The 27,218-nt window shown below is 49.6% G+C and overlaps 2 protein-coding genes across 2 annotated transcripts; both read left to right on the top strand.

The window, feature by feature from the left end:
- The first annotated feature begins 511 nt into the window (after window positions 1-511).
- Wrap53 (WD repeat containing antisense to TP53) lies at window positions 512-18,369 on the top strand. The gene is made up of 10 exons (XM_090349648.1): window positions 512-1,595; window positions 1,732-1,830; window positions 3,107-3,218; window positions 14,882-14,970; window positions 15,647-15,737; window positions 15,844-15,976; window positions 17,247-17,455; window positions 17,638-17,741; window positions 17,866-18,000; window positions 18,109-18,369. Exons 1-10 carry the CDS (start codon window positions 1,192-1,194, stop codon window positions 18,353-18,355), a joined length of 1,623 nt encoding a protein of 540 aa, XP_090205774.1. The 5' UTR covers window positions 512-1,191; the 3' UTR covers window positions 18,356-18,369.
- Window positions 18,370-19,920: 1,551 nt separating this feature from the next.
- On the top strand, window positions 19,921-26,026 carry Efnb3 (ephrin B3). The gene is made up of 5 exons (XM_090349647.1): window positions 19,921-20,465; window positions 22,595-22,887; window positions 23,030-23,122; window positions 23,231-23,335; window positions 23,756-26,026. The coding sequence occupies exons 1-5, from the start codon at window positions 20,344-20,346 to the stop codon at window positions 24,163-24,165; spliced, it is 1,023 nt and encodes a 340-aa protein (XP_090205773.1). The 5' UTR covers window positions 19,921-20,343; the 3' UTR covers window positions 24,166-26,026.
- The last annotated feature ends 1,192 nt before the right edge of the window (window positions 26,027-27,218 follow it).

The following is a 27,218-nucleotide window of genomic DNA, read 5'->3' as shown; positions in this document are numbered from 1 at the left end:
AGCCTCAGCACCACTTCCTGCTTTCCTCCCCCCCCCCATGTATGTGGTACCTTGAAATCGAACCCTGGTCTTCGTGCATGCTAGGCAAGCACTCTACCACTAGGCCAAACTTCCGGCCGTCTCCCTTTTTTAGTTGTTGTCGGTTATGAGACTTGAACTCAGGGCTTAGGCGTCGTCCCTGAGCTTTCTTGCTCTTGCTCAAGGCTAGCGCTGAACCACGTTGAGCCACAGCTCCATTTCTGGTTTTCTGGTGGTTAATTGGAGATAAGAGTCTCACGGGACTTTGCTGCAGGGACTGGCTTTGAACCCTAGATTTCAGCCTCTTGAGTGAGTCACTAGCCCCCTGCAAAAATGTCACCTTTTAGGAAGGCTTTCCTAAGGCTTAATATCTCAATTTAACTTGTTCCTTTAGGCCGCTCTTTATATCACAGCGCCCTGTTTAACTTCCGGCAACATCTTAATCACTATCTGAAAAGATGTGTTCATTGCTTTCAGTACACTGCAGTGAAAACCTTATTGCGGATAGGGAACTTCTAAACTATATTTATTCATTGTCATCTTCCCCAGTACTTCTACAGTGCTTTAGTAGGACTTTAAGAGCTCGATAGAAAAATGTTTATTCAATGAATCAAGAAAAAAAAAAGTCGGAGGAATTTGGCGACTAAGTTGCAATAGAGGTGCGAAATCTGTAAAAATCCAGCACCCTCTGCAGGCAAGGCAGAGTCGAATTACCGCCGAAGGCAGAGGGGCGTGGCTCAGGCAGATTCCATCCCCCAGTGCTGAAAAAAAAATTACCTCGGGAGACTGTAGGGGGCGCTCGGGCACTTCTCGCTAAGGCAGAGCGTTCAGACTACAACTCCCAGAAATCACTGGAAGCGCTTAGACGCATTTGGGAACGGAAACGTCACTCGTTCCTTCCTGCCCCGCCATTACTAATGTGATCCAATCGGAAGAGGACTCTAACTCTCGCGTGAGCCAGTGGAGCGTCCCAGCTCGAGGCGCTGAGGAGCGCGGTGCGTTCGGGGTTCCGCTCTGCTCTCGGGAATCTTCTGCCTCCTCTCGGAAAAGGGGAGAAGGCGCAGGTGGGTCTCTGGTTCTGGATCCGGATCGCTGAGAACTGGGAAACCTTCCTGGCCAGGTGAAGAGGGCTGCCAGGCCGAGGCCAATGTTTGCTGCGATTCCCCATGCAGCATGAAGACGTCGGAGGAGCAACTCTTGGTTCCGAGCAGCTTCTCTTCAGACCCGGGACCCGATCCAGTGCCTCTCCCTCCCCAGGGTTCCCCGGGGGAGAAAAATACAGATCCCGAAGGGACGCCACCGCCACCCGATGGGGATGGACAGCCCGGGGTGTCCCCAGATCCCATAACGGCTTTAGCCGAGTCTCAGGAGCCCCGGGAGGAAGACGCCGCTTCTCTCCCCACTCCCCCGGTGGCGGAGTTTAGTACTCTGGGGAAGTCGAGCCCTCCCATCGAGGAGCAGGAACTTTCTGAACATGCAAGCCCTCCTGCAGAAGAAACGGACCTGCCAGAGATGGAGACTGAAGAAGCCCTGGAAGGTGTGGCTGAGGAACCCACTCCAGACGGCGAGGGAGACACGTAAGTGGCAAGTGGACTCGAATTTGAGAGTGGAGGTGTGACACAGGCCTGATACATCAGTCCTCAGCCCCATTTCTCTAGGCCCGTTTCCCATTTGCTGTGGAGACCCAGGCTTGTTCCTTCATCTTCCTTCCAGCATTTGGAACTACAGCTTCTGCCAGCCACCTCAGTTTCTCAGTGGTTCCTGGTCTGAGTTCAGTGCCCAACCTGAGAACTTCTTGAAAGGATGTAAGTGGTAAGTAAGAGCAATGGGGCAGGGAGATAACCATCCTTGCTTTCACCTTAAACTGCCACACTTCTCTGGACAACTTAGGTGAGGCACCCCTGTAATCCCAGCACATAGGAAACCGAGGCAGGAGGAGGATAGGAAGTTCATGGGCCAGCTTTGGCCATATTATGAGATCCTGTTTCTGAGAAGAAAATTTCACACCGGGAGTTTGGCCTAGTGGTAGAGCTCTTGCCTGGTATGCACGAAGACCCGCGTTCGATTCCTCAGTACCACATACATAGAAAAGGCCAGAAATGGTGCTGTGGCTCAAGTGGTAGAACTCTTGAGAAAGCCCAAGGACAGTGCTCAGACCCTGAGTTCAAGCCCTAGGACTGGCAGAAAAGACAAAGAAAACAACAACAAAAAAAGAAAATCTTCATTCCCCTTATCTAGAGAAGTATTCAACAGAGGTGGACAAAGGAATAAGAGCCCCCATAAAGAGGGTAGTTAAGGGATTTTTCACTGCAGTACTGAAAACTGAATCTAAGGTCTTGACTATGCTAGATGAGGGCTCACTGCTGAGGTATGGCCTCAGTCTTTGTGTGTGTCACATGCACATGGGGATAGAACTCAGTGCGTCACATACTTAGCTTTTTCCACTCAAGGCTGCCATTTTACCAGCTGAACCACATTTCCACATCAAGTTTTTGCTAGTTAACCAAAGAATCTCATTTGTCTGCTTCTAACCAGGATTGTCAGATCCTAGCTAAGATTAAAGGCATGAGTCACCAGTGCTCAGCTTTTTACTTTATTTTTGGTGCCAGTTCTGGGGGTTACATTCAGGGCCTGGGCATGTCCATAACTTCTTTTGTTCAGAGCTGATGCTCTACCACTTGAGCCACAGCTCCAACAGTAACAGGGGTTACTGTGCTGGGCATGAGCTTGTTTTTTGTTGCTGTTGTTGTTGGTCATGGGAACTCTGTGCCTGGGTGCTGTCCCTGAGCTCTTCAGCTCAAGGCTACTGCCCTACCCCTTGAGCCACAGACCCACTTCCAGTTTCTGGTGGTTAATTGTAGAAAAGACTCTCACGTTGTTCAGTGCCAGGGCTGGTTTTGATCTGCTATCCTCAGATCTCAATCTCTTGAGTAGCTAGGCTTACAGACGTGAGCCACTGGTTTGAGCTGAGCTTGTTTTATTAAGACTTTTGTCTTCTCTCAAGAACATGTCTACCACAGAGATAATCCTTGCCTACACCTGGAGGACGTGGGTGTATATATATTCTAATTGTTTGCTGTTTCTCTAGGGCTCCTGATGGTTCCTGCATCTTGACTAACAGTGCGGATAACATTCTGCGGATTTACAATCTGCCTCCGGAGCTCTACCATGATGGGAATCAGATGGAATATGCAGAAATGGTAAGTGTAGGAGCTAACTGCCCCTTTGTCACACATTGCATATGTAAGTGCTTTGAGTAGATGGAGAGTATGTAGTCCACAGGTTTGCTTTTCACCAACAGTGCTACAGTACTTTTCTTCAATGTGAATTTTACATGTAGTAGCATTTTCTACCCCGATTCTGAACTTAAAAAAAAAAAAAATGTCAGGGCCAGAAGTTTAGCCTTCTGATAGAGTGCTTGCCCAGCACGTGCAAAGTCTTGGGTTCCATTCTATCTAGTCAGAACTGTGATCTCTGTAGGAAACAAACTGTTGTTTTTTGTGGCAGTGGTGTTTCTGGATATTTATTGAGTGACTCCAACATGACTCATTATGGTTGGTGCTGGAATGATGAAGAAATGAACAAGCTGGGCACCTGTGACTCGTCTGTAATCCTAGCTACCCAGAAGGCAAAGATCTGAGGATTTCACTTCAGATCAGCCTGGGTATAAAAGTTTGCTAGACTCTGTCTTCTGAATAACCAGCAAAGGCCAGGTGCTGGTGGCTCACATCCCTACTTAAGAGGCTGAGATTTGAGGATCACAGTTGGGAGCTAGACCAGGCAGGCAAGTCCATGAGACTTTTTCCCCCCTCTTAAATCCTTTTTAAACAGAAGGTTTACAGTTATATAAGTCAGGCAAAGAGTACATTTTGGACAAAGAATACATTTCCCCTTTCTTTCCTGTCTCCCAGTTTTTCCCCTCTTTTTTTACCCACAAGCTGTATAGTTGGAGACCTTTCTTTCTTTCTTTCTTTCTTTCTTTCTTTCTTTCTTTCTTTCTTTTCTCCTTTCCTTCCTTCCCTCCTCTCCCCTTCCCTCCCTTTCCTTTTCCCTCTTCCTTTCCCTTTCCTTTTCCCTTTCCTTCCTTTCTTCCCTCGCTCCCTCCCTTCCTCCCTCCCTCCCTCCCTCCCTCCCTCCCTCCCTCCCTCCCTCTCTTCTCCCCTCTCCTCCTCCTCCTCCTCTCTCTCTCTCTCTCTCATTTTTTTCTTTCTTTCTGCCAGTAGCTCAGAGCTGAGTGCTGTCCTTGGGCTTTCTCAAGGATAGAGCTCTACCTTAAGCTACAGCACAATTTCCAGCTTTTTCTATGTATGTAGTACTGAGGAATCGAACCTGGGTCTTCGTGCATGCTAGGCAAGCACTCTACCACTAGGCCAAACTCCCGGCCTTGGAGACTTATTTCTAATGAATGACCCCCAAACCAGCAATGGAACAATGGCTCAAAGTAGGAGAGCGCTAGTTTTGAGCAAAAAAGCTCAGGGATAGCACCCAGGTCCTGAGTTCGAACCCAATGACTGACCCCTGTCAAAAAGAAAAACAAAACAGAAACAATAAAACCCAACAAGCCTAGCCATGCACAGTGGCTCACGTCTGTAATCCTAGCTACTCAGGAGGCTGAGATCTGAGGATCGTGGTTCAAAGCCAGCCGCACACTAATGACCATGAGATGCTTATCTCCAGAAGATCAGAAGTGGTGCTGTGGCTTAAAGGGTAGGGCAGGAGCCTTGAGCTGAAGAGTTCAAGGACAACTCCCAGGCCCCGGAGTAGAGCGGTAGCCTTGAGTTGAAGAGGTCAGGTACAGCGCCTACGCCCAGAGTTCAAGTCCCATGGCCCCCACACGCATACACACAAAAAAAGCAAGCCTGGTCCTAATAGCTTACACATATAATCTTAGCTACTCAGGATGCTGAGATTTGAGGATCACAGCTTAAAGCCAGCCAGAGCAGAAAAGTTTGTGAGACTGTTATCTGCAATAAAGTACTCAGAAAAGGCTGGAAGTGGTACTGTGGCTTAAGTAATAGAGTGCTAGTGTTGAGTTTGAGATACTCAGGGACAGTACCCAGGCCTTGAGTTCAAGTCCTAGGACTGGAAAACAAAAAAACAGCAAAAAACATAGCTGGAGGCATAGCTCAAATGATGGGCCCTAGCAAGGATGTTTCAAACAACAGTTTTTTCAATAAATAAAAATCATTTTCTGAAGAAAACAAACAGAATGACAAAAGACTGGAAAATTCCATTTGAAATATGCTCTATGAAGCAGACCTTTGAGGTGATGAGGAATAATAATGGATCAGTCCCATGAAAAGACATGGAAAGAAAAGAGCCTTCTAGGAAGAGGCAATAATATTGCACAGTTATATATCTAGGAAAAGAGCTTCATATACAGTGATCCCTCATCTATTGTGGGAATTATGTTATAGAGACCCCATAATAGCTGAAAATCTGCAAAATCGCAGCGCATCGTAGTTCACTTACAGCCAATCCATAGATTTTCGGCTATCGCAGGCGTCTCTGGAACCTAACTCCTTCCAAAGGTGAACGATCACTATTTACATATTAAAAAACAAAACAGGCAATACGGTGAAGCTGCAGTCAGTGAACCACAGGGATGACTATATTTGCAGAACAGCAAGAACACCAGTGTGGAAAAAATAGGGTAAGGATGGAGAGGTGACTTGTAGCCACATCCTGTGGAGTCCTGGGGCAGAGACTTGTGGAGGAGTTTGAGAAGCCATGGGAAGGGATTGTGGAGCAAGAGTGAAATCAGGGAGAGGTGTTAGGACGCATTCATCACAGGCCAGGGGAAAGGTAATAGCGAGTTGCATGAGGAGCTTTGTGGAGAGACTGAGAAATATAGATGGGTTTGAAATATATTGTATATGACTTGGGGATCCATTGCATGTAGAAGTGTAAGGACAGAAATAATCAAATGATGTTCAGATGTTTGCATCTGGATAGATGGGAGAAGAGATTATGCACAGAGGAAACAGATATGAAGAAGTATTGGCATAGAAGTTGGGGATTTAAATATGGTAAATGTGCAGTGTCAAGCTAAGAGGAAAGATTAGGGTTGGAAATATCCATGGGAAGTGTTAGAGCTGTAGATGAAATAGCATGTTTTGAGGATGGATTCAGCCTCAGTAGAGGGTGTAGATGGAGAAAGAGAAGGTGCATTCAAGGCCTTGAGTTCATCACCATCTGGGATTAGGATCCAAGAGAAGTAACAGGTGGATGCTGTCAAAGGGATGGAGTAAGGGAGACTTGGAGAAGGACCCAAAGGGCTGGTGGACTGGAGAAGAGCACTTTCAGAGGAACAGTGGAGGCAGAAGCCATTAGAATGGGTAGAAGAAAAAGTGTGGACAATTCATCTGAGAAGTCTTGCTGTGAAAGGAACTAAAAAAATGTGACCAGAGGAAGTTTGGGGCCAAAGAAGAGTTGATTAGGCATTTTAATGATGTCAGATATTCCTGGCAGAGGAAGGAATTGATCCTTGTCTTAGCTTGTCTATTTTGTGTTGCCATCACGGAATATGTGAGGCTGGGTTATTCATAAAGAAAATATTTATTTCTTAGTTGCAGAGACTAGAAAGTTCAAGACCAGGGAGCTGCATTTTACTAATCTATGGCATAATCTAACAGAAGATTTCATATGGCAAGAATGCATCAACTTGGGTCTTCTTTCTCCGTGTGTGTGTGTGTGTGTGTGTGTGTGTGTGTGTGTGTGTGAGTGTGACAGAGAGAGAGACAGAGACAAGAGACAGAAAGGAGGAACAGAGAGAGTTAAGGTTTGAACTTGAGTCCTTTTGTTCTTGCTTAGCAATTTTGCTCAAGGTTGGTACTCTTCTGCCTGAGCCACACATCTAATTCAGTGAAGTATAAAAAGAGGTTGTCATCTGATGATAGAGGGTCTGTGTGGTGGCAAGACACAGCGTTGAATTATAAGGGACAGTCTATATTGCTATTTTTTGCTCAGTGTCCACCAGGTTGGTGGTGTTGTTTGGATTCTTCTTCTTTTTTTTTTTTTTTTTAATTGTGAGGCTTGAAATCAGGGCCTGGGTGTTGTCCCTGAGCTCTTTTTGCTCAAGGCCAGTGCTGTGCTATTTTGAGCTATAGCACCACTTCTGGTTTTCTGTTAGTGAATTAAAGATAAGTCTCTTGGATTTTCCTGACTGGGCTGGCTTTGAACCATGATCCTCAGATCTCAGCCTCCTGAGTAGCTAGAATAGCTAGGATTACAAATGTGAGCAAGGGGCAGCACCTGGCTGGATTTTTTTTTTTTAAAGCAGCATATGTAGTAGGTGGTGCTAGGGATTGAACATAGAGCTTCTTCTGTGCTAGGCAAGGGTTCTATCAGTGAGAATTCAACTGTACCCCAGACTTTTTTTTTTCCTTTTTCTTTTTTTTTTTGGTCAACTTTGGGCTTGAACTCAGAGCCTGGGCACTGTCCCTGAGCTTCTTTTTTTTTTATTGGCCAGTCCTGGGAACTGAACTCAGGGCCTGAGGACTTTCCTTGGGCTTTCCTAGAGCTCTACCACTTGAGCCACTGTACCCACTTGCAGCTTTTCTATATATGTGGTCCTGAGGCATTGCTAGGCAAGCACTCTACCACCGAGCCACATTCCTAGCCCCGGAGCTTCTTCTTTTTTTTTTTTTTTTTTTTTGGCCCCTTTCTCTTTCTGGCCCCGCTCGCTCCGGCCCTGCTCGCTCCGGCCCGGCTAGGCCCCCTTTCTAGCTCCGGCCCCGCTCGCTCCGGCCCCGCTCTCTCCGGCCCCAACCCTGGAGCTTCTTTTGCTGAAGGCTAATACTCTGAACATTGAGTCACAGGACCACTTTTGACTTTTTTTTTTCTGTTTATGTGGTACTGAGGAATTGAACCCAGGGCTTCATGCATACTAGGCAAGCACTCTACCACGGAGCCACATTCCCAGCCCTCTCCCCCTCCCCCCTGTTTTTTTAAAGACATGGCTGCCCATGTACCTGGGCTCAAGTGACCCTACAAGCTTCATCTTCCTGAGTAGCTGGAACAAGGTGTGTGCCACTTCTTCAGTTTGTGACAGGAATGACAGGTGTGAGCTACTGTGCCATCCCTTAGATGAAGGGCAGAGAGAGTCTTAGGACCTTTTTTATTTTTTAATATTCAGGCTGGCATCAAAACATTATTCCTCGATTTCTGTCTTCCGAATAGCTAAGATTATATGCTTTAGTTTCTCTCTCTCTCTCTTTCTTTCTTTTTTTTCTTTCTTTCCTTCTTTCTTGGTGTGTCATGGGGCTTGAACTTGGCCTGGGCGCTGTCCCCGAGCTCTTCAGCTTAAGGCTACTACCCTACCCTTGAGCCAAGCCCCACTTCCCATTTTCTAGGGGTTAATTGGAGATAAGAGTCTCAGGTCCTTTTGTGTCCCGTCTGGCTTTGAACCTTGATCCTCAGATCAAAGCCTTCTGAGTAGCTAGGATTACAGGCGTGAGCCACTGCACCGACTAGCCCCTTCCTTCCTTCCTTCCTTCCTTCCTTCCTTCCTTCCTTTCTTTCTTTCTTTCTTTCTTTCTTTCTTTCTTTCTTTCTTTCTTTCTTTCTTTCTCTTTCTTTCGTGGTCATGGGGCTTGAACTCTGGGTCTGGGTGTTGTCTCTGAGTTCTTCAGTTCAAGGCCCCAGTGAGCCACAGCCCCACTTCTTGTTTTTCTAGTGATTAAGTGGAGATAAGAGTCTCTCATTCTTTAGCCCAGACTGACTTTGAACGGCAATCCTTAGATCCCAGCCTCCTGAGTAGCTAAGATTACAGGCATGAGCCACTGTACCTGGCTATGCTTTAGTTTTTTGTATTAGAATATAAGCTTTATAAGGACAAGAAATTTTGCCTTTTTTTTTTTTTTTTTCTCCAGACCTGGGGCTTGAACTGTCCTTGGGCTTTCTCAAGACTAGGACTCTACCACTTGAACTACAGTACCACTTCTGGCTTTTTTCTGTGTGTGTGGTACTGAGGAATCAAACCCAGGGTTTCTTGTATGCTAGGCAAGCACTCTACCACTAGGCTACACTCCTGGCCCCAAATTTTGTCTTATTTTATGCCAAATTTGTCCTCTGTACCTAAAACAAGTTCTTTTTGACTGCACGTGCTTAACAAAAACAGTGAGCTAGCTGGGCACAGTGGTCATACTTGTGGTTCCAGCTGAGGAAGCTCCAGCTACTCAGAAGGATTGCTTGAGCCCAGGAGTTTGAGGTTATCCTGGGCAACACCCCCAGACCTCATCACAAACACAAAAAGCAAAGCTCAGTGGTAGAGTGGTTGCCTAATGTGTATTGGGATCAGAGTTAAACCCCCACCTCCCATCCCCCCCCCAAAAAAGCAATGATCAAATTGCTAAAGGAACCAATAGATCCATCTTCCATTCAACACCTGGGCCTATCTTACCTGTTTACTTCTTCAGCAATCACGTTTTCTTCTGCCTGCCTCTGCCACCTCCTGCACAGGTTAGCCCTGGGCTGTCATCACCAAGACAGCCTGTCTCAATTTTAGCCTCCAGTTACCATCTACAATCCATCCAGTTCACTTGCTTTATTGCTTCCCGCACTATAATTATTCAGCTTCACCAGAAACACATTTATAAGCCAGGTGCTAGGGGCTCGTGGTTGTCATCCTAGCTACTCAAGAGGCAGAGATATGGAGGATATCGGTTGAAGATGATCAGTATGGGTAGAAAAGTTCACTAGACTCCATTTCCAAAATAATCATTAAGAAGGCAGTTTAGAAGTGATACAGCACACAAGTGGTAACAGTGCAGCCAAGTAGTCCAAATCCCAGTCCTGCAAAAGAAAAAAAGAAAGAAAGAAAAAGAAATTCTTGTCTCTCCTCTCCTTGCAAACCCCAAGCTGACATCCTCCTGTGTATGTAACTAATGCCAAGACTACATGAATATCTGCCAAGCATTGTTTTAAGTACTGTATATGAATGCATTATTAATTCTTTTTAATTATCATGGCAACGCTGTTATTGTCATCGTCATTTAGAAACAAGGAAAAATATACACTGAACAATGTACAAGCATGCTAACTGGGCTAACAGAATAGCTCAAGTAGCCAGTATGAGCCCTGAGTTCACACTGTAGTACTGCCTAAAAGAAAGAGGGGACAGGGAGGAGGGGAAAGGGAGGGAAAGGAAGAGAGACAGAAAGAAAAGGAAAAAAAAATGTGTGTGTGTGTGGGGGGGGGCGGGGGTTAGAACAGACTCTGGAAATGCAGGAAGGTAAAAAGTATTTTGGAGAAACTGCAGTGCCACCACACTCCAGAGTTAAGTCCTTTCAATTAAAAAAAAAAATTCTTTCCAAAGCTCTGTCCAGGTATTGAGCTGCTGCTGCTGCTGCTGCTGCTGCTGCTGCTGCTGCTGCTGCTGCTGCTGCTGCTGCTGCTGCTTCTTCTTCTTCTTCTTCTTCTTCTTCTTCTTCTTCTTCTTCTTCTTCTTCTTCTTCTTCTTCTTCTTCTTCCATTGATGGGTCATAGGGCTTGAACTCTGGGCCTGGGCACTTCAGCTCAAGGCTACTGCCCTAACCCTGGAGCGAGTACTGAAGCTTTTTATGCACTGGTTAATCTTATAGGAAATATTTTTGTCTCCTGATTTTTTTTCCCTTTGAACAATTATATCCTAAATTGTTTTCATGGTGGTCTAGTCTTCATAGTTGTTGTGTTTAATGATGTGTGATATTGCGTTGAGTGCTTTTTTTTTTTTTTTTTTTTTTTGCCAGTCCTGGGCCTGCTCAGGGCCTGAGCACTGTCCTTGGACTTTCTCAAGGCTAGAGCTCTACCACTTGAGCTTCAGCACCACTACTGGCTTTTTTTTTCTATGTACGTGGTGCTGAGGAATCGATCCCAGGTCTTCGTGCATGCTAGGCAAGCACTCTACTACTAGGCCAAACTCCTGGCCCCGAGTGCTTTTGATATATTATTTTTTAACCTTTTCTCCCATTTGGACATTTGAATGTTTCCAGGATTGTTAATACCATAAATTATTCTTCAGACAGAAGTGGTAGTCTGTGTCTGTAATCTTTGCCTTTGGAGGGCAAGGGGTTTAAGGGTTGGATGCCAGATGGATTACTTGGTGAGATCGTAACCTAAAACAAAAGTAAAAAAAAAAAATTCTTCATGTATTTTGAAAGTTTCTTCCCCTTCCTCCCTCCCCCTTCCCTCTTGATGGTTCAAATGTTGGAAGAACATGATTTCTGAGTTCAAATCCCAGTTTGGCAAAAAAAAAAAAAAATTTTTAAACTGTAGTATGACAGTTGCTTTCTTGGGTTTTCCATTGTGTTAGGAATTGTAAATAATAGTAATCAGTAACTAGTGTTGTATGGGAGGGTACACACATGTTCTGTGCAAATACTACATCATACACAAGGAGTTGGGGCATTTGCAGATTTTGATATCTATGTGTCAGTGTAGGGGATCCTAGAACCACTACCCCTTAATACTGAGAGATGATTACTGTGTGAACTACATCCTCTTCCTAGCATAGTTTCCCAATATCTTTTTTTTTTCCCCCATGTGTCCATCCTAGGGTTTGAACTCAGAGTCTAGACATTGTCCCTGAGATCCTTTTTGCTCAAGGATAGTGCTCTACCACTTGAGCAACAGTGCCATATCCTGCTTTTTCTGAGTAGTTTATTGGAGATAAGAGATAAGAATCTCACAGGCTTTCTTGTCTCAATCTCCTAAGTAGCTGGGATTACAGGGGTGAACCACTGGTGCCGATTCTCTTTCGTCTTTTCATAAAACTTTCTGGAGAACTCCTTAAACTTCTAGCCTCTTCCCTCAGTCCTCACACTGCCTTGTGGCTCTTGTTGCCCTCTGTTCCCTCCAGAGTAGAATTATGAGCTATGTGCCCATCATGTCTCAGAGTTGAGGTGCTCAGTGCTAGAGCCAGGCAGTCTTTCATCTCTATAAAATCTGAATTTTTTTTTTTAATGGATACTGGAGCTTGAACTCGGGTCCCTTAGCTTTTTTGCTCAAGGCTAGTGCTCTACCACTTGAACTATATAGCTCTACTTCATGCATTTCACTGGTTATTTAGAGATGTCTCATGGACTTTCCTGTCTGTGCTGGCTTCAAACTGAAATCCTCAGATTTCAGCCTTCTACATAGCTAGGATTTCAGGTGTGAGCCTCTCACTCGTTATATAGTCAAGGCTGGCATGAAATTTAAGATCTTCATGCCTCTACTTCCTGAGCACTGGGATTACAGGAATGCCGTATCATGCCCAGCTACAAAATGTTTTCTTTCAAGGATTTTGCTGTCTAATTCTGACATCGAGGATGTTGGCACCTCATAGCCTGTGTTCCCCTAGTCTTACCATTTATATGGCTTCAGGTATTCATGCCAGAGCTTGAATCTCATTCTTTCAGCTTCTGTTTCCTAATCCCCTCTATCCAATTAATTACTAAATCTCATTAAGTCTACTTAATCTTTCTAATCCACCTACTTCATTCTATTCCACAACTTTAATTCAAGGTCCTAATATTTTGGACCTCATGTTACAGAAATGGATTTCCGTTTCCATTTGCTCATGAAAACATTTACTGACTGCTGATGGTACATTAGATATCGGGAGGACAAGAGTCTTCCCTTGTCATCTAGGGGTGCTGTAGTGAGTACTGGCCTCCACTCCTGGCCTGTGGTGAGATTTTGTAGGAGGGGGAGTGATGGAAAGAGGACAGACTCCAGGGAAACCCAGAGGAGGAATTGACAGATTGGGTTGGGCCAGGAGTGGAGAGGACTGGAGGTAAAGATTTGGGGTACATACTCTAAACTTAAAAATGTGGAGCCAGGAGCAGCAGCAGCAGTTGCATCTGTTATTTAAAAAACAAACAGGGGCCCAGAGTTTGGCCTAGTAGTAGAGTGCTTGCCTAGCATTCACGACGACCCAGGTTCAATTCCTCGGTACCACATCTATAGAAAAGCTGGAAGTGGTGCAGTGGCTACAGTGGTAGAGCACTGGCCTTGAGGAAAGCCCAAGGACAGTGCTCAGGCTCTGAGTTCAGTCCCAGGACTGGCAAAAAAAAAAAAAAATTGAGCGTGAGGTGCCTGTGGATTATGCCAGATTTAGAGTAAAGTTATGGCTGCATGACATCACCTTGAAATAGCCAGTGAAGGCCGGTGTCCAGACTGAAGGTTCCACATACCAGTTAAGAAAAAGATCTAGTAGAAAAGTAGGCAAAAATTAGGAAGTCTTACGGCAAGCAAATTCAATGAAAAACTGTAAAACCTTTACTTAATAGTATGAAGGAAATGGCTTATTTATGCTATAACACAATACTATTTCACAGCCTTGAGATTGAGAAGAATTTGAACTTTGGCAGTGTGCTAGGAGTGTAGCTTAGTGGTAGAACACTTGGCCTTGCATGCACACAAGTACCACCAAAAAAAAAAAGGGCAACTAAAAGTCTTGGCAATGCCCAAGAGGAGAAAGAACACCAGGCACTTTTTTTTACTCCCTGTCATTGGATGGGTAAAATTTAGAAACAAATTTGACATCAATAATTTAAAGTACACAAAGTAGATAATAATAAACGATATAATAATAACTTAGCAGGAGGGTGAGATCAATCTAGTTATATTCAAAAGCAGAGTTCTGTGCAGCTGTGCATTGTGTGAATTAGAACAAAATGTGTCGTGATCCTTACCATGGTCAGAGATGCATTCAATGTGATTCCATTAATTTTAAACTTAAAGTCAAACAATATAAGGATACACACACACACACACGTATTTGTATACAGATGCACATATGTATATGTATGTGTATATACACATATACATATGTGTATGTATGTATGTATGTATGTGTGTATGTATATGGTTGGTTGTGGGGCTTGAATCTAGGGCCTGAGCCGTTTATTTATTTGTTTGTTTTATTTTTGGTCAAAGCTAGAGTGCGCTAGTATTTTGAGCCACAGCTCCACTCTGGTTTGTTAATTAGAAATAAGAGTTTCATGGATTTTCCTGCCCAGGCTAGCTTTGAACTTTAACCTTCAGATCTCAGGAGGCTGAGATCATAGCTACGATTATAGGCATGAGCTACTACGACCCAGCTATATTATACTGCTTCATTCTGTATGAATATATTCCTAAAAAAAAAAACAAAACGTAAATTATGAACTCTTTTGTTTGTTTATGTCTTTTGTTTGTTTCTAGGACTTGGGATTGAACCCAGGGCTTTAGACACTGGGCAAAAGCTATATTACTTGATGTACACTGCTTGAGATACACTCAGTTTTTTGGTGTGTGTATACATATAAAAACACATCCATATTAGCATGTATTTGTTGACAGTCTTTGTGGGGGGTGCTAGTGAGGGAGGGACTCAGGCTGACTTGAAAATTGAAAAAGGTTGGATTAGGTGGAAATAGTTTATTTGCAACTATGAAAATGGATCAATGAAAATGTATTGAAATTGTTTTAGAAAGGGGGAAGTAAGAGAGGGAGTGAGAATACATTGTAAATATGTGGAAAGGTAACAATGAATCCCTCTCCCAACTAATTAAACTAATAATGTTATCATCGTCATTCTATCTTTTTTTTTTTTTGCCAGTGTGGGGCTTGAACTTAGGGCCTGAGAACTGTCCTTGGGCTTTCTCAAGGCTAGAGCTCTACCACTTGAGCCACAGCACCACTTCTGGCTTTTTTTTTCTGTGTATATGGTCCTGGGGAATTGAACCCAGGGCCTCATGTATGCAAAGTGAGTACTCTACCACTGAGCCACCTTCCCAGCCCCATTCTGTCTTTATATATACCCTATCTGCCTTCTCCTAGCTGGTGATTCTGGGAACATGAGCCTCTGATTTCTTTCTCCTATTAGTGACACTAACATGGTCACACTTTTGTCCAGGCCCCTGTCCTTCGAATGATGGAGGGTGACACCATTTATGATTACTGCTGGTATTCTCTGATGTCCTCAGCCCAGCCAGACACCTCCTAGTAAGTAATGTCCTTTGCTGACACTCTCTTTTCCCAGTTGTTTTGTTTTTTCCTTTTGTTAATCATGAGGCTTGAACTTGGGACCTCAAGCTGTCTCTAAACTCTTTTGTCCACGGCTAGCACTTGACTACTTTAATCCACAGCATCACTTTCCTGCGGGGGCTGATTTTGAATCGTGATCCTCAGATCTCAGCCTCCGGAGTAGTTAGGATTACAGGCATGAGCCACTGGTGCCTGGCCTCTTTCCCCATTTTTTGGGGGGGAGGGGTCTTGGGGTTTGAACTTGGCCTGATCACTGTCCTCGAGCTCTTCAACTTAAGGCTACCACCCTACCTTGAGCCAAGCCCCACTTCCCATTTTCTGGGGGATTTCTAGGAGTTAGTTGGAGATAAGAGTCTCAGGTCCTTTTGTGCCCGGGCTGGCTTTGAACCTTGATCCTCAGATCTTAGCCCTCAGATCTCAGCCTCCTGAGTAGCTAGGATTATAGGCGTGAGCCACCAGCTGGGCTTCTTTCTTCAATTTTGAAAGGACTTCTCTTGAGACTTGGGTTGCTGGGGGTATTGGGAGAAGAAAGGAGGTCATTGTGCCCTTTTGATGGGAGCTGAGAGGGCTGGTCAGTTGGCTTCCTCCCATTCCTTTGACAGCACCAGGACCTCAGTGTCCATGTTTCTCTCAGCGTGGCCAGCAGCAGTCGGGAGAACCCAATCCATATCTGGGATGCATTCACTGGAGAGCTCCGAGCTTCCTTTCGCGCCTACAACCACCTGGTACCCATCTTCCCATCCAGCCCAGCACCATTTCTAGCCCTGTTCTCCTCCTTTGAGGAAAGCTGAGGCTTTGCAAGGCCTATTCCCAGTCCTTTTCTGCCCTTAGGATGAGCTAACAGCAGCCCATTCACTCTGCTTCTCCCCGGATGGCTCCCAGCTCTTCTGTGGCTTCAACAGGACTGTGCGGATTTTCTCTACTTCCAGGCCTGGCCGAGACTGTGAGGTGCGGGCCACGTTTGGTAAGCCTCTGTGCCTCCAAGGGAGGAAGAGCTGGGTTATCACTCACAAGGGGCCTTCTGAGACCCAGGGCCACTCTGGGGTTCTGCTTCATCCTCAGTGTAGATCTGGGAGACATGGTATATCTGGCTGTACAGGAGAAAAAAGTAGGGACAAAATTGTCCCAGGGTCTGTCAGCTGGCTAGAGAACTCAATTGCTCCCTGTCAGATGTGTACCTTTTGATTTCCAGCAGTATTCTTTTTTGTAGTGGTGGGGATTAACAACCTGGAACTTGTGTTAGGCAAACACTTTTTTTTTTTTTTTTTTTGGTTGTGGGCTTGAACTCAGGGCCTGGGCCCTATCCTTGAACTCTTTCACTTAAGGCAAGTGCTCTACAACTTTGAGCTACAGAGCCACTTGTGGTTTTCTGGTGGTTCATTGAAGGTAAGAGTCTCCCAGACTTTCCCGTCTGGGCTGATTTTGAACCACGATCTTCAGATCTCAGCCTCCTGAGTAGCTAGGATTATAGGTGTGAGCTACTGGTGCCCAGAAGGCAAGCACTCTTTTTTTTTTGGTAGGCCACGGGGCTTGAACTCGGCCTGGGCCTGGGTGCTGTCCCTGAGCTCTTCAGCTCAAGGCTACTGCCCTACCCTTGAGCCAAGCTCCACTTCCTGTTTTCTAGAGGTTAATTGGAGATAAAGAGTCTTAGGTTCTTTTGTGCCCAGGCTGGCTTTGAACCTTGATCCTCAGATATCCGCCTCCTGAGTAGCTAGGATTGCAGGCTGGAGCCCCTGTCACCCGACTAGGCAAGCACTCTTTTTTTTTTGGGGGGGGGCCAGTCCTGGGCTAGAGCTCTACCACTTGAGCCTCAGCACCAATTCCAGCTTTTTTGTATGTATTGGTACCAAGGAATAGAACCCGGGTCTTTGTGCATGCTAAGCAAGCACTTTAACCACTAGGCCAAACTCCCAGCCCTAGGCAAGCACTCTTATCACTGCACTCTACCATTCCTGTAGAAAAGTTGTGGTGAATTGAGTCCATTTTCCATAGCTCTTCAGCTCTCTGTCCCTACCAGGAAAATCTGGAATTGAGAGGGAAGAAGGGGACCTTGGATATTTGGGTCCTTTGGGGGCTCTGAGGGTCTAAGAAATATCAAAAGTCCTCATGGCGCTTATGGAAACAGGGTGAGCTGTGGAGTCCCAGAATGCTGGTGCTGAGGTAGCAGACAGAGGTCTTTAGTTAGGTAATAACAGAGTCCATCACCCATCACCCTCTCCTTGTTCATTCTCTAGCCAAAAAGCAAGGTCAGAGTGGCATCATCTCCTGCATAGCCTTCAGCCCAACCCAGCCCCTTTACGCCTGTGGCTCTTATAATTGCTCTCTGGGCCTGTATGCCCGGGAGGATGGCACACCTCTTGCCTTGTTTGGAGGGCACCAAGGGGGCATCACTCACCTCTGCTTTCACCCAGATGGCAACCGCTTCTTCTCTGGAGCCCGAAAGGTAAGGGTCACATACTGAGAGCCCAACTCAGGTGGGTGGGCTCTAGGTGCAAGTGGGAATGTAGTCTACAATGTGTTGGGAAATACCAGGCTTGAGGGTGGTAGGGATGTTGAGGTATATGAGTCAGGGGGAAGAGAGGGAGGGCATACAGCCACTCCAGGCCCTTGTTTCTGTGTGTTCAGGATGCTGAGCTGCTCTGCTGGGATCTCCGGCAGCCTGGCCACCCATTATGGTCTTTGAATCGGGAGGTAACCACCAATCAGCGGATCTACTTTGATCTCGACCCGTGAGTGACTGTTACCCCTTCTGGCCTAAGACCCTGCTGCCCCTGTCGAGTCCCAGGCCCTGGACATGAGAGACTTCTGCCCCAGGGGTGATGCCTCTCAGCCCACAAGGCGTCTCTTTCCCAGGAGCGGGCAGTTCCTAGTGAGCGGTGGCACCAATGGGGTCGTCTCCGTGTGGGACATCACTGGGTCCTGTGATGATGGGAAGCCGGAGCCTGTGCTGAGTTTTCTGCCCCAGAAAGACTGTACCAACGGAGTGAGGTCCTCAGTTAACTTCTGGAGTTTGGGATTGGGGCTGGAAGGTGAGCGATCTGGGGAGCAAGCATCCTGGCTCAGCGGCTGATAGACTTTGCATGTCTCTTCCTCCAGCCTGCACCCTAGCCTGCCACTGCTGGCCACTGCTTCCGGTCAACGTGTGTTTCCTGAGCCCACCGCCAGTGAGGATGAAGGGGAACAGGAGGCAGACCTTCCCCTGCTCTCCCTGCGCCATAGCCACCTTGAATGTCACCTGCAGCTCTGGTGGTGTGGGAGGGGGCCAGATCCCAGCTGCCCTGATGATCACCAGGGCCAGAAGGGACAAGGAGGGACAGAAGGCATTGGGGATGAGCTTATATAAAAGGCTTTATGTGATATTCCAGTCTTTTTGTCTGTCTAGGGAGGCACATGATGGTTGGAGGCCGGGGTGGGGGGAAGGGTGGAGGGGTCCCTTGTCCAGCTGTGGCAGGGACTGGCATATTGTTCTTGAAACCAGGGGTTGAGAGGTGGGACCAGGCAGGAGCCAATGGGAGATTGGTGTGAAGTCAAGTGAGTGGGGGTGGGCCCTCATGCCATTGACTAGCTGGTTGCTAGGCAACTAGGTAAACTGAAGGGGGGGAAACCTGTTTGCAATCTCACTTCCAAGGTGGGCAGCAGGGGTCAGGGTGAGCAGGGCTGAGCAAGAGTGGTATGAGCTCTGTGTCAGACTGTTGGGTGTGACCGCGTGAGACTGTGCAGACAGTGACAGACAAGACACGCTCACTCCACACTATTTACCATCATCCAGCAGCAGAGGGACCACTATTCAGCTCTGGGGAAGGGGTGGGAGCACTCCCCTTTCTTCCCTTCCCCTGGACTCTCTCCCCCTAGAGATAGACAACCCAGTAGCCACAGTTAGGGACACACAGGTGCCAAAAAATACAGTGATCACTGTCTGTCTCCTGTTAGATGCAGGAGCAGGGCGAGAGGAGTGCTCATTCCACAGCTGGTGCTGGTCTTGCTGCTTCTCCATTTGTCTGCTTTTCCCTCGCCCCACACACCTTGCCAAGAACTGTGAAGGGGGACTTTGAAGAGCTGCTGTCAGCAGGAGATGTGATGGGGACCTCACAATCAAAGGGAAGGGAAAAGGCCTGTGGAGGTTGGTGCTGGAAGGAGAGGAATGTCGCCCCTGCTGGGAGGTGCTGAAAGCCTGTGTTCTTAGACCCCAAAAAGGCCACTCCTCCCTTCCCCTAGGATAATTGGAAACAGCCCTTCAGGCAGAGTGCGGCTTTAGGGTTGTAGGTACCCAGTTCTCACAACAAGCACTTAAGGCCCAAGTTGATTCCCTAGTCTGCCTTTCAGACAGGTCCAGGACCGGTGAACCAGAGACCCCAGGAATTGAGGTTGAGCAACCCAGGGTTGGTGTGTGACTGTATCCCAGACTCCCCGCTTGACCTTGGGCATATCAGCCGGGGCCTCCCTGAACCTCGGTTTCCCCATCACTACAATGGGCTGGGGCACAGGTGGTCTCTCCTGTCAGGGGAGCTGCGCGTGGGGTGCCTGGCCTTCCCGGGGGCGCCAGCGGTGTGGAGTGGGGGGAGGAGGCGGAGGCTGCGGGAGCGAGGTGTGTGTGTGGGGGGCGTCCCCGGGGTGGAAAGGGCGAGAGCCTCCGAGGATTCGGGAGAGGAGGAATGCAGCCACTCGGGCGGGCGATCGGAGGGCTGGAGGCGGACAGGCACACGCGCAGCCAGAGACACGCTCGGAGAGACAAAGGGGGCGCGAGAGACCGCGCCAGGCGGCGAGGCGGGGCGGCCGCGCGGGCGGGAGGTGCGCGAGGTGAGGGAGATGTGGGGGGCGTGGGCCCGGGATGCTGCCGCCCGCTCCGGCGCAGCTCCAGCTCCGGTTTTTCCCTCCGCCATCCTCTCCCCCTCCCCGCCTCTCCTTTAACTCCCCCCTCCTGGGCTCGGGACTGGTTTCCTCCCTTAGCCCGCTGCCCTCAATCCCGGCGAGGCTGGGGCTCCGGCTCGGCGTCCCCCTTCCTCGCGCCCGAGCCCGGCGCCTCATGTCGCCCCCGTCCGGCCCCCGGCCCCCCCAGTCTCCTACTTAGGCTAGCGCACGAATCCCGGGGTGCTGGCGCACGGGCCAGGGGCGCGCAGGGCGCCTGCAGACGGCCCCGGGAAGGGCTCTGAGCGCTCTGGAACCCCGGGCGCGGGCAGAGCGGGAAGCGGCTCCTCGTGGGAGTTGGGGGGCGCCAGTCACCCACTGGGGTGATCCGGCTCAACAGCCAGGCAGCCGGAGGGGAGTCACCCCTGGGGGGGGTGAGCGACTTTGGGGGAGTTGGTGCCCCGCCCCCCAGGCCTTGGCGGGGTCATGGGGGCCCCCCATTCTGGGCCGGGGGGCGTGCAAGTCGGGGCCCTGCTGCTGCTGGGGTTTTGGGGGCTGGTGTCTGGGCTCAGCCTGGAGCCTGTCTACTGGAACTCGGCGAATAAGAGGTGAGCGGCCTGAGGCTGGGGAGACCCCAGACACTCCTGGGGTTGGGGGGGGGTGTGGAAGGGTTTGGGACGAGGGGCCTGGGTTTTCTGGACAGGGAGGAGGCCTGCAGGGAGAGGGATGGAGCCCTGACGTGGGGGTGCAGTGCCTGCTTCCTATGGAGCAGTGATCTTGAGAGCCCTGGGTCCCACATAGCCGGAGGTGGGTGGTGATGGCCATGTGTCAGGAGTTTGGAGACCCCAAAGGGGCAGATGGGAAAAGTTCACGGGTAGTAGGAGGGCGGTGGGGTGGTTATTTGGATCTGTGGGAGACCTGTGTCAGGCTTGAAGGGAGCCTGGTTCTTGTCAGCTCTCAGGAGAGAGCCGCTGAGTAGGTGCCGCTGAGGCGATGAGGGGACAGGCTAGGTGCCTCTCTCCCAACAAGGACTTGGTGTTGGTGATGGGAGGGCAGGGACTCTGTTTGGGGAGTGGGGGTGGCTGGGAACAACTTCACTATTTGTTTCCAGCCAGAGGATGTATGACTCCTTGACTGTACAAGTTTGCAGCCAGAGCATATTCCTACCATCCTGGCTTGGAGACTTCTTTCTGGAAGAAGTCTTGAGTCCCTGGCAAGCCTTCTTCCTTCCCTCTGGCCTCAAGTCCTCAGGACTCTGTTGCTACCCCACCCCCTTCTTTTCTGCATACTCTTCCATCAGGGCCTCTGCCCTGTGACATGCTTGCTTTGCTCTGAAAAGAGGCCAAGGGGTCAAATGGAATTTCAAGCCTCACAGCATAGGACAGGACCTTTGAGAGGTCTGCTGGGTCCCTGACCTCCATGTAGTTCCTATTCCCATTAGCAGAAAAGATTTCTTGCATTTTGAAAACTTTCTACCTTCTCCCCCTTTCTGAGAAAGCGGGGGGAGTCCATGGAAGGGGAGTGGACTTCTGAGATTAGCCCATCCTTGATCTTACTCCTGTGTCTGTTGCTTTCAGCTGCGTGGCCTAGGGTTTGTCACTTAACCTTTCTGAGTTTGTATCCTCAGTTCTTACAGGTGTGAATGAGGATTAGAGGTAAGGTGCCTGGGCGATGATGCACTCACAACAGGAGACTCAGACTTATTGTTCGTTTTGCTTCTTAATCTTAGCCTCTCTCTTACATCCTTGTCCGGCATTCCTCTCTCCCTCCCATATCTCCCACCTGTCAACTCCTGGCTTGGAGTTTAGTATCAGATGTGGCCTGATACGCATGCCATCCACACATAAAATCGGCTTATTTGGATAGAGTTGACATGCTAGGGCTTTTTTAGAAGATGAGGGGAGGGGGAGGTCTTTGGAAGTCTGGGAAGGTACCTGGCAGCAGTCCCCTGGGATCCTATCTGTTATGAATGTGCAGGGAGAAATGCAGTTGTTAGCAAATGGAGGCTGTGTTAGACCCATGAGTGTTCAGGCCCATTGGCCAAGGAAATGCTGCTTGTCAGTTTGTGGTTAGAGAAAGTCAACTACTTCAACTACAAAGCAATAGAACACTTTTCACGAGAAGTCTGGGGGCAGGGGAGTGGCAGGTGATGACCTGGACGAGCTGGGCACTGCTCCCTACACCTTGGCTCCTCATCAGCTCCATTGATGGTCATTTTTCTCTCCTCTCTCATCACCTGGCTAACTTGGGGCACTGCTCACCCTCTTCGCCTTTCCCCCACCCTCTTGTCCTCTTTGCCTCCAAGCCCCCGAGATTTGGTAGGAGGAGGGGAGAAGGGGAGTATGTGTCCCTATGGTTGACTGCCATGGAATAGTGAAATCACCTGGGAGGGGTGGGCTGTGTGGTTCCAGAGAGGCCAGCTCCTTGGTAACTGGCATCCTGTTGCCATGACAACGGCGCCCGTTGATGGAGCGGGAGATGGCAGTGTGCATGTGGTGAGGGCGGACTGGAGAGTGCATTTGGGCACACCAAGGGGCAAGAGACCTCTGAGCCTGGCCTCCTACAGCCTCTGATGTGAGCGCCCAGAGCCCTTGGTGCCTGTGTTCACAGAACCGACTTTCCACCCAGACAAAGGCATTGGGTGGGAGCTGAGAATTGTTGTGGGCGAGGGAGGGCTGGCTCTAGGTACCACACCCCTGACATATCTTCCTTGTTTCCCTTGCCCATTTCCCTCTAGGTTCCAGGCAGAGGGTGGTTATGTGCTCTACCCTCAGATTGGAGACAGGCTAGACTTGCTCTGTCCCCGGGCCCGGCCTCCTGGCCCCCACTCCTCTCCTAGTTATGAGTTCTACAAGCTGTACTTGGTAGGGGGTGCCCAAGGCCGGCGCTGTGAGGCACCCCCTGCCCCAAACCTCCTTCTTACTTGTGACCGGCCAGACCTGGATCTCCGCTTCACCATCAAATTCCAGGAGTACAGCCCTAACCTCTGGGGCCATGAGTTCCGCTCACATCATGATTACTACATAATTGGTATTGCTGGGCTGGGGCAAGAGGGCCATTATCCCTGGGGTGCAGGGTGGCCGCAATGGGGACCTATGCCAGGGTGTGGGGACAGAAGGAAGAAGGGCCGGACCTCTGAATGCCCACTTTTCCTTCTCCTCTTCTCTCCCAGCCACTTCAGATGGGACTCGGGAAGGCCTGGAAAGCCTGCAGGGAGGCGTGTGCCTAACCAGAGGCATGAAGGTGCTTCTCCGAGTGGGACAAAGTGAGTGGGGCTGAGGGAGGCACAGCAGTGCCAGGCTGGTCAGGGGGTCACCAGCCATGCCAGCATGATGAGGAGCCGTTGTCTCAACCCCTCTTCTTTTGGGTCCAGGTCCCAGAGGAGGGACTCTTCCCCGCAAACCTGTGTCTGAAGTGCCCATGGAGAGAGACCGAGGGGCAGCCCACAGCCTGGACCCTGGGAAGGAGAGCATGCCAGGTAGGAACTGGGGAGCCAGGCCCTGCCTTTTCCGCTCTCAGACCCCAGCTGCCCTGCCTGCACCCGCTCCCTTCTTTCCCTCTCCTGTTTTGGGGGCGGTGATACAGGAAAGAGGAGAAGAGAGGATGGGAGGGTGGGAAGGGAATGGGAGCCAAATGAGGAAAAGACTCAATTAGAACTAATTAGCCAAGTCAGTGCTTCAATCAGCGCTGTCAGAGAAGTGGGGAGGACGTGGCAGGGAGCTGCAGGCTGGACACCTGGATTCTGAGCTGGGCTTGGGAGGGGACATGGGGTTCCCAAGGGGCCGGGCACTACTGGGGAAGACTGTGGGGACCCCCCCCCCCAGGGCTGGGTATCCAGATGTCCAGGTTGCTCCTTCAGCCCCTCCCCCTCTTTCCTCCTTCACCCCTTCCCTGCCAGGTGACCCCACAAGCAATGCAACCTCCAGGGGTGCTGAAGGCCCCCTGCCCCCTCCCAGCATGCCTGCAGTGGCAGGGGCAGCTGGGGGGCTGGCGCTGCTCTTGCTGGGCGCGGCAGGGGCTGGGGGTGCCATGTGTTGGCGGAGACGGCGGGCCAAGCCTTCGGAGAGTCGCCACCCTGGTCCCGGCTCCTTTGGGAGGGGAGGGTCTTTGGGTCTGGGGGGTGGAGGGGGGCTGGGACCTCGGGAGGCTGAGCCTGGGGAGCTAGGGATTGCTCTGCGGGGCAGTGGGGCTGCAGATCCTCCCTTCTGCCCCCACTATGAGAAGGTGAGTGGGGACTATGGGCATCCTGTCTACATCGTGCAGGATGGGCCTCCCCAGAGCCCTCCAAACATTTACTATAAGGTATGAGGGCTCTTCCCTCCCGGCTCTCCTGAATCCAGCCCTCTTTGGGGGTGCTCCTCCAGTTTAATTCGTGGTGTGAGGACACCTCTGGCATCTCCTCGGGCCCCTCTGCCCCACCAACTCCTGTGTTCCTCTTGGCTGTTGCCCTTGTCTCAACTTTTAGGATCCCTTAAGAGTACCACTGTACCCCCTTGCGCTCCCGTCTGGCTATCTCTAACCTATGGGGAGGGGCACAGGCTCAGCCTCCTCTCTGATCGTGGCCCAGAGCCCCTTGTCACCCTCCCCCATCCAGAGTAGGGATGGGAACAGTCTGTCTTTTGGTTGACACCTCTGTCTTTTCTGCCTCTCACAGTTTTTCTCTTGTCTCCATCTCTTCTTCCTTCTTTCTCTCCCCCTCTCTCTCTTTCTCTCCTGCTTCTAGGTCTGTTCTGTTCCTCTTCCCTAGCATCCTCCTCCTCACACCTCCTTTTACCCTCTCGGCTTCTTAACCTGTGCCTCTCCCATCTCCTGGGTGGGGTGCCAAAGCATTTCCCCCCTTAGCTGTTGGCCCCTCCTTCTGACCTTTCATATCAACTGCTCCCCTCAGTCCACCTAACATGGGGGCCTTATAGGGAAGGCTGTGGGACTCCACCCCAGCTTCAGAGTATGGGCAGAGGCCCTTCTTCTCTGCCCTGCCTCTGGCCTCTACATACTTACTCCAGCCATTTGGGGTGGTTGGGTCACGACAGCTACCATGGGAAGAAGTGTCCTGTTTTATCCAGTGGCTGATAGCAAGAAATGAACCGGTGGGGACATGATGGACTTGGCCTGATGCTGAATGGGCCACTTGGGACAGAAAGTGACTTTCTCCGTCCAGACAAGAAGTGACCAGGCCTGGACAGAAATGGCCTGGGAAGTGGCAGAAGCAGTGCAGCAGGAACTGGAAGTGCCTTCATCCAGGACAGGAAGTAGCACTTCTGAAACAGGAAGTGGTGTCTGGCTGGAACTCCAAGTGGCTTAGTCTGGGGACTTGGGAGGGGTGGGAGGTAGATGGTTCTTACCCTGTGGAGAAAGGGGACAAACTTCCTGTTTCAGGAGGAAGCTGGAACTTAATGACTGTGAGAGGACAGAGGCGGACTGAACTTTCCTACTATTCAGTGGCACTTCCCCCCAAATCTCCCTTCCCCTGTGCTCTGTGTGGTTTTAGGACAACTAAGATGGCTACCATTTACTGTGGCAGGCCCATTTTGTCTTGTTCTTCCATTCCTGTGCCCCAGTATAATCTCTGTTGATCAATGGGACTACCCCCCCCCAAGAGCCCATGTCTTCTCCCCCAGTGACTACATGGCTGTCTTGTTCATCCTATTCTCCCTTCAAACTCAAACAGCTCCCTTCTTAGTAACCAAAATGGTGGCTTACCAACTGGTCTAGCTGACAGTGGTACTTAGCAAGGGCCACTGTTTTTATAGTGACCAGCCTATACCTCTTCCTGCTCTCTAGTGCACAATCAGCTGTTGCCTCAGTTTCCTCCCAGCTCCGTTTTATTAGATCAAAGCTGCCCTCGGGCACCAAGTTGGCCACCTCAATCACCAGCCAAGATGGTTGCTTTGTCTACCAGAGATCAAATCATCTCTCTGGTGCTGTAGTTCCCAGCTCCTTCCGGGGAACAGGAAGTTGATATTGCCATGGGGGAGGTGGCGGGGTATGGCCGTCACCTCAATAGTTTTACTGTAAAAGGGAAATTTGAACAACAAAAAAACAAAAAAGAAATAAAAAAAACCAACAAAACTAAGAACGATGAAAAGGCTGGAGCATGAATGGGCATGAATCTGTGATTACGGTGGCTTTCCACCTGAGGGCTGGATCACATGAAACAGAGGGGATGGGAAAATAGAGGTTGGTTGGGATGGTGGAGAGGGGGGGCAGTGCATGGGGAGGGGATCATGGATGAAGAGAAAAGACTCAGGAGGGCAGGAGGGGCTGACAGAACCCTCAGATGAGGATGTGTGGAGAGAATAAGAAAGCAAACACCTGGGAGAGGAAGCAAGTTGAAATTAGGAAACAAAGTAAAAACATGTCATAGTTAACTTCCACTTTACCACCTTTCCTCAAGGCACCTCTAACTCCAGTTTTGCTCTTGGGGGCGCAAGGAAAAAAAGGAATTGAACTGATCAGGAGAATTTAGGGAAGACTCAAGGGCCAGGGTGTCAAGTGCTTATTTCCTGGCTGCCTTCCCCCCACCCCCTCCCCTAATCCAGGCTCTTCCCACCAAAAAAACCCAGGTGCCCAGCTCCTTAGACTCAACCCCATTCTCCAACCACAAAAGCAGCCGTCAGGAGCATCACTGGAGCGAGTCAGTAGGGGTCACAACCTCTGCCCTTCCTATCCCTCCCCTAACTTTAGGTCCCCTCCTGCTGTCTCCCATCTGCCTGGAGGTCAAGGGGTCCCCCTTCCCTTCCTCTGTTCATTGGGACCCTGTCCCCCCATCTCAATAAGAGAAAGACCTGAGTCCTGAGGGGTGCAGACATTGAAGGAGAGGAGTTGAACACTGGGTGGCCAGGTACTGGGCTGTTTGGAATTTACTCTTTCCTTCTTAGCCCACACTGGAGCTGCCCGAGATGGGGAGGCTCAAAGTGTGTGTGTGTGTGTGTGTGTGTGTGTGTGTGTGTGTGTGTGTGTAAGGGCTGGTCCCTGGCCCTTAGTGGGGGTTGGTTGTCTTGGCAACATCCCCTTCTCCACACAATGGGAAGCCCCCCTCAGACTCCCGCGTGGATGGAGCCGACAGCCCCATCGCTGGCTATCAGCCTCAGGGACTTGGCAACCGTCACTATGGCAACACAGAGCCCAGCAACAGGGCCTACTGAGAAAGGGAGGGGGTCCAAGAATGGGGCAGGGCTGTATGTGTGAGGGGGGCAAGGGAGCCGAGGGAGAGTACCCCTGACACCTACATCGAGGGGTACAGGTGGGTAGACAAGAGGGAAGAGGAGTGGAGATAGTCCCTGTGACAGTTACCTCCAAGACATTCTATCATGCGGAGAGACAGGAAGACACCTGGGGACCGATGCACAGCTGGGGAGAGG

The sequence above is a fragment of the Megascapheus bottae genome, chromosome 17 (assembly GCF_031878675.1).
Source record: "Megascapheus bottae isolate mThoBot1 chromosome 17, mThoBot2.hap1, whole genome shotgun sequence".
NCBI lineage: Eukaryota > Metazoa > Chordata > Mammalia > Rodentia > Geomyidae > Megascapheus > Megascapheus bottae.
Note: the sequence above shows the minus strand (reverse complement) of the source record. Positions and strands in the feature narration are given on the sequence as shown.

Bases quoted from the DNA above. Each gene is read 5' to 3' on its own strand.
- Efnb3 (XM_090349647.1), top strand. From the start codon at position 20,344: ATGGGGGCCCCCCATTCTGGGCCGGGGGGCGTGCAAGTCGGGGCCCTG. The intron at 20,466-22,594 runs GTGAGCGGCCTG...ATTTCCCTCTAG, and splicing joins TGGAACTCGGCGAATAAGAG to GTTCCAGGCAGAGGGTGGTT. The intron at 22,888-23,029 runs GTATTGCTGGGC...CTTCTCTCCCAG, and splicing joins TCATGATTACTACATAATTG to CCACTTCAGATGGGACTCGG.
- Wrap53 (XM_090349648.1), top strand. From the start codon at position 1,192: ATGAAGACGTCGGAGGAGCAACTCTTGGTTCCGAGCAGCTTCTCTTCA. The intron at 15,977-17,246 runs GTAAGCCTCTGT...TTCATTCTCTAG, and splicing joins TGAGGTGCGGGCCACGTTTG to CCAAAAAGCAAGGTCAGAGT. The intron at 17,742-17,865 runs GTGAGTGACTGT...TCTCTTTCCCAG, and splicing joins ATCTACTTTGATCTCGACCC to GAGCGGGCAGTTCCTAGTGA.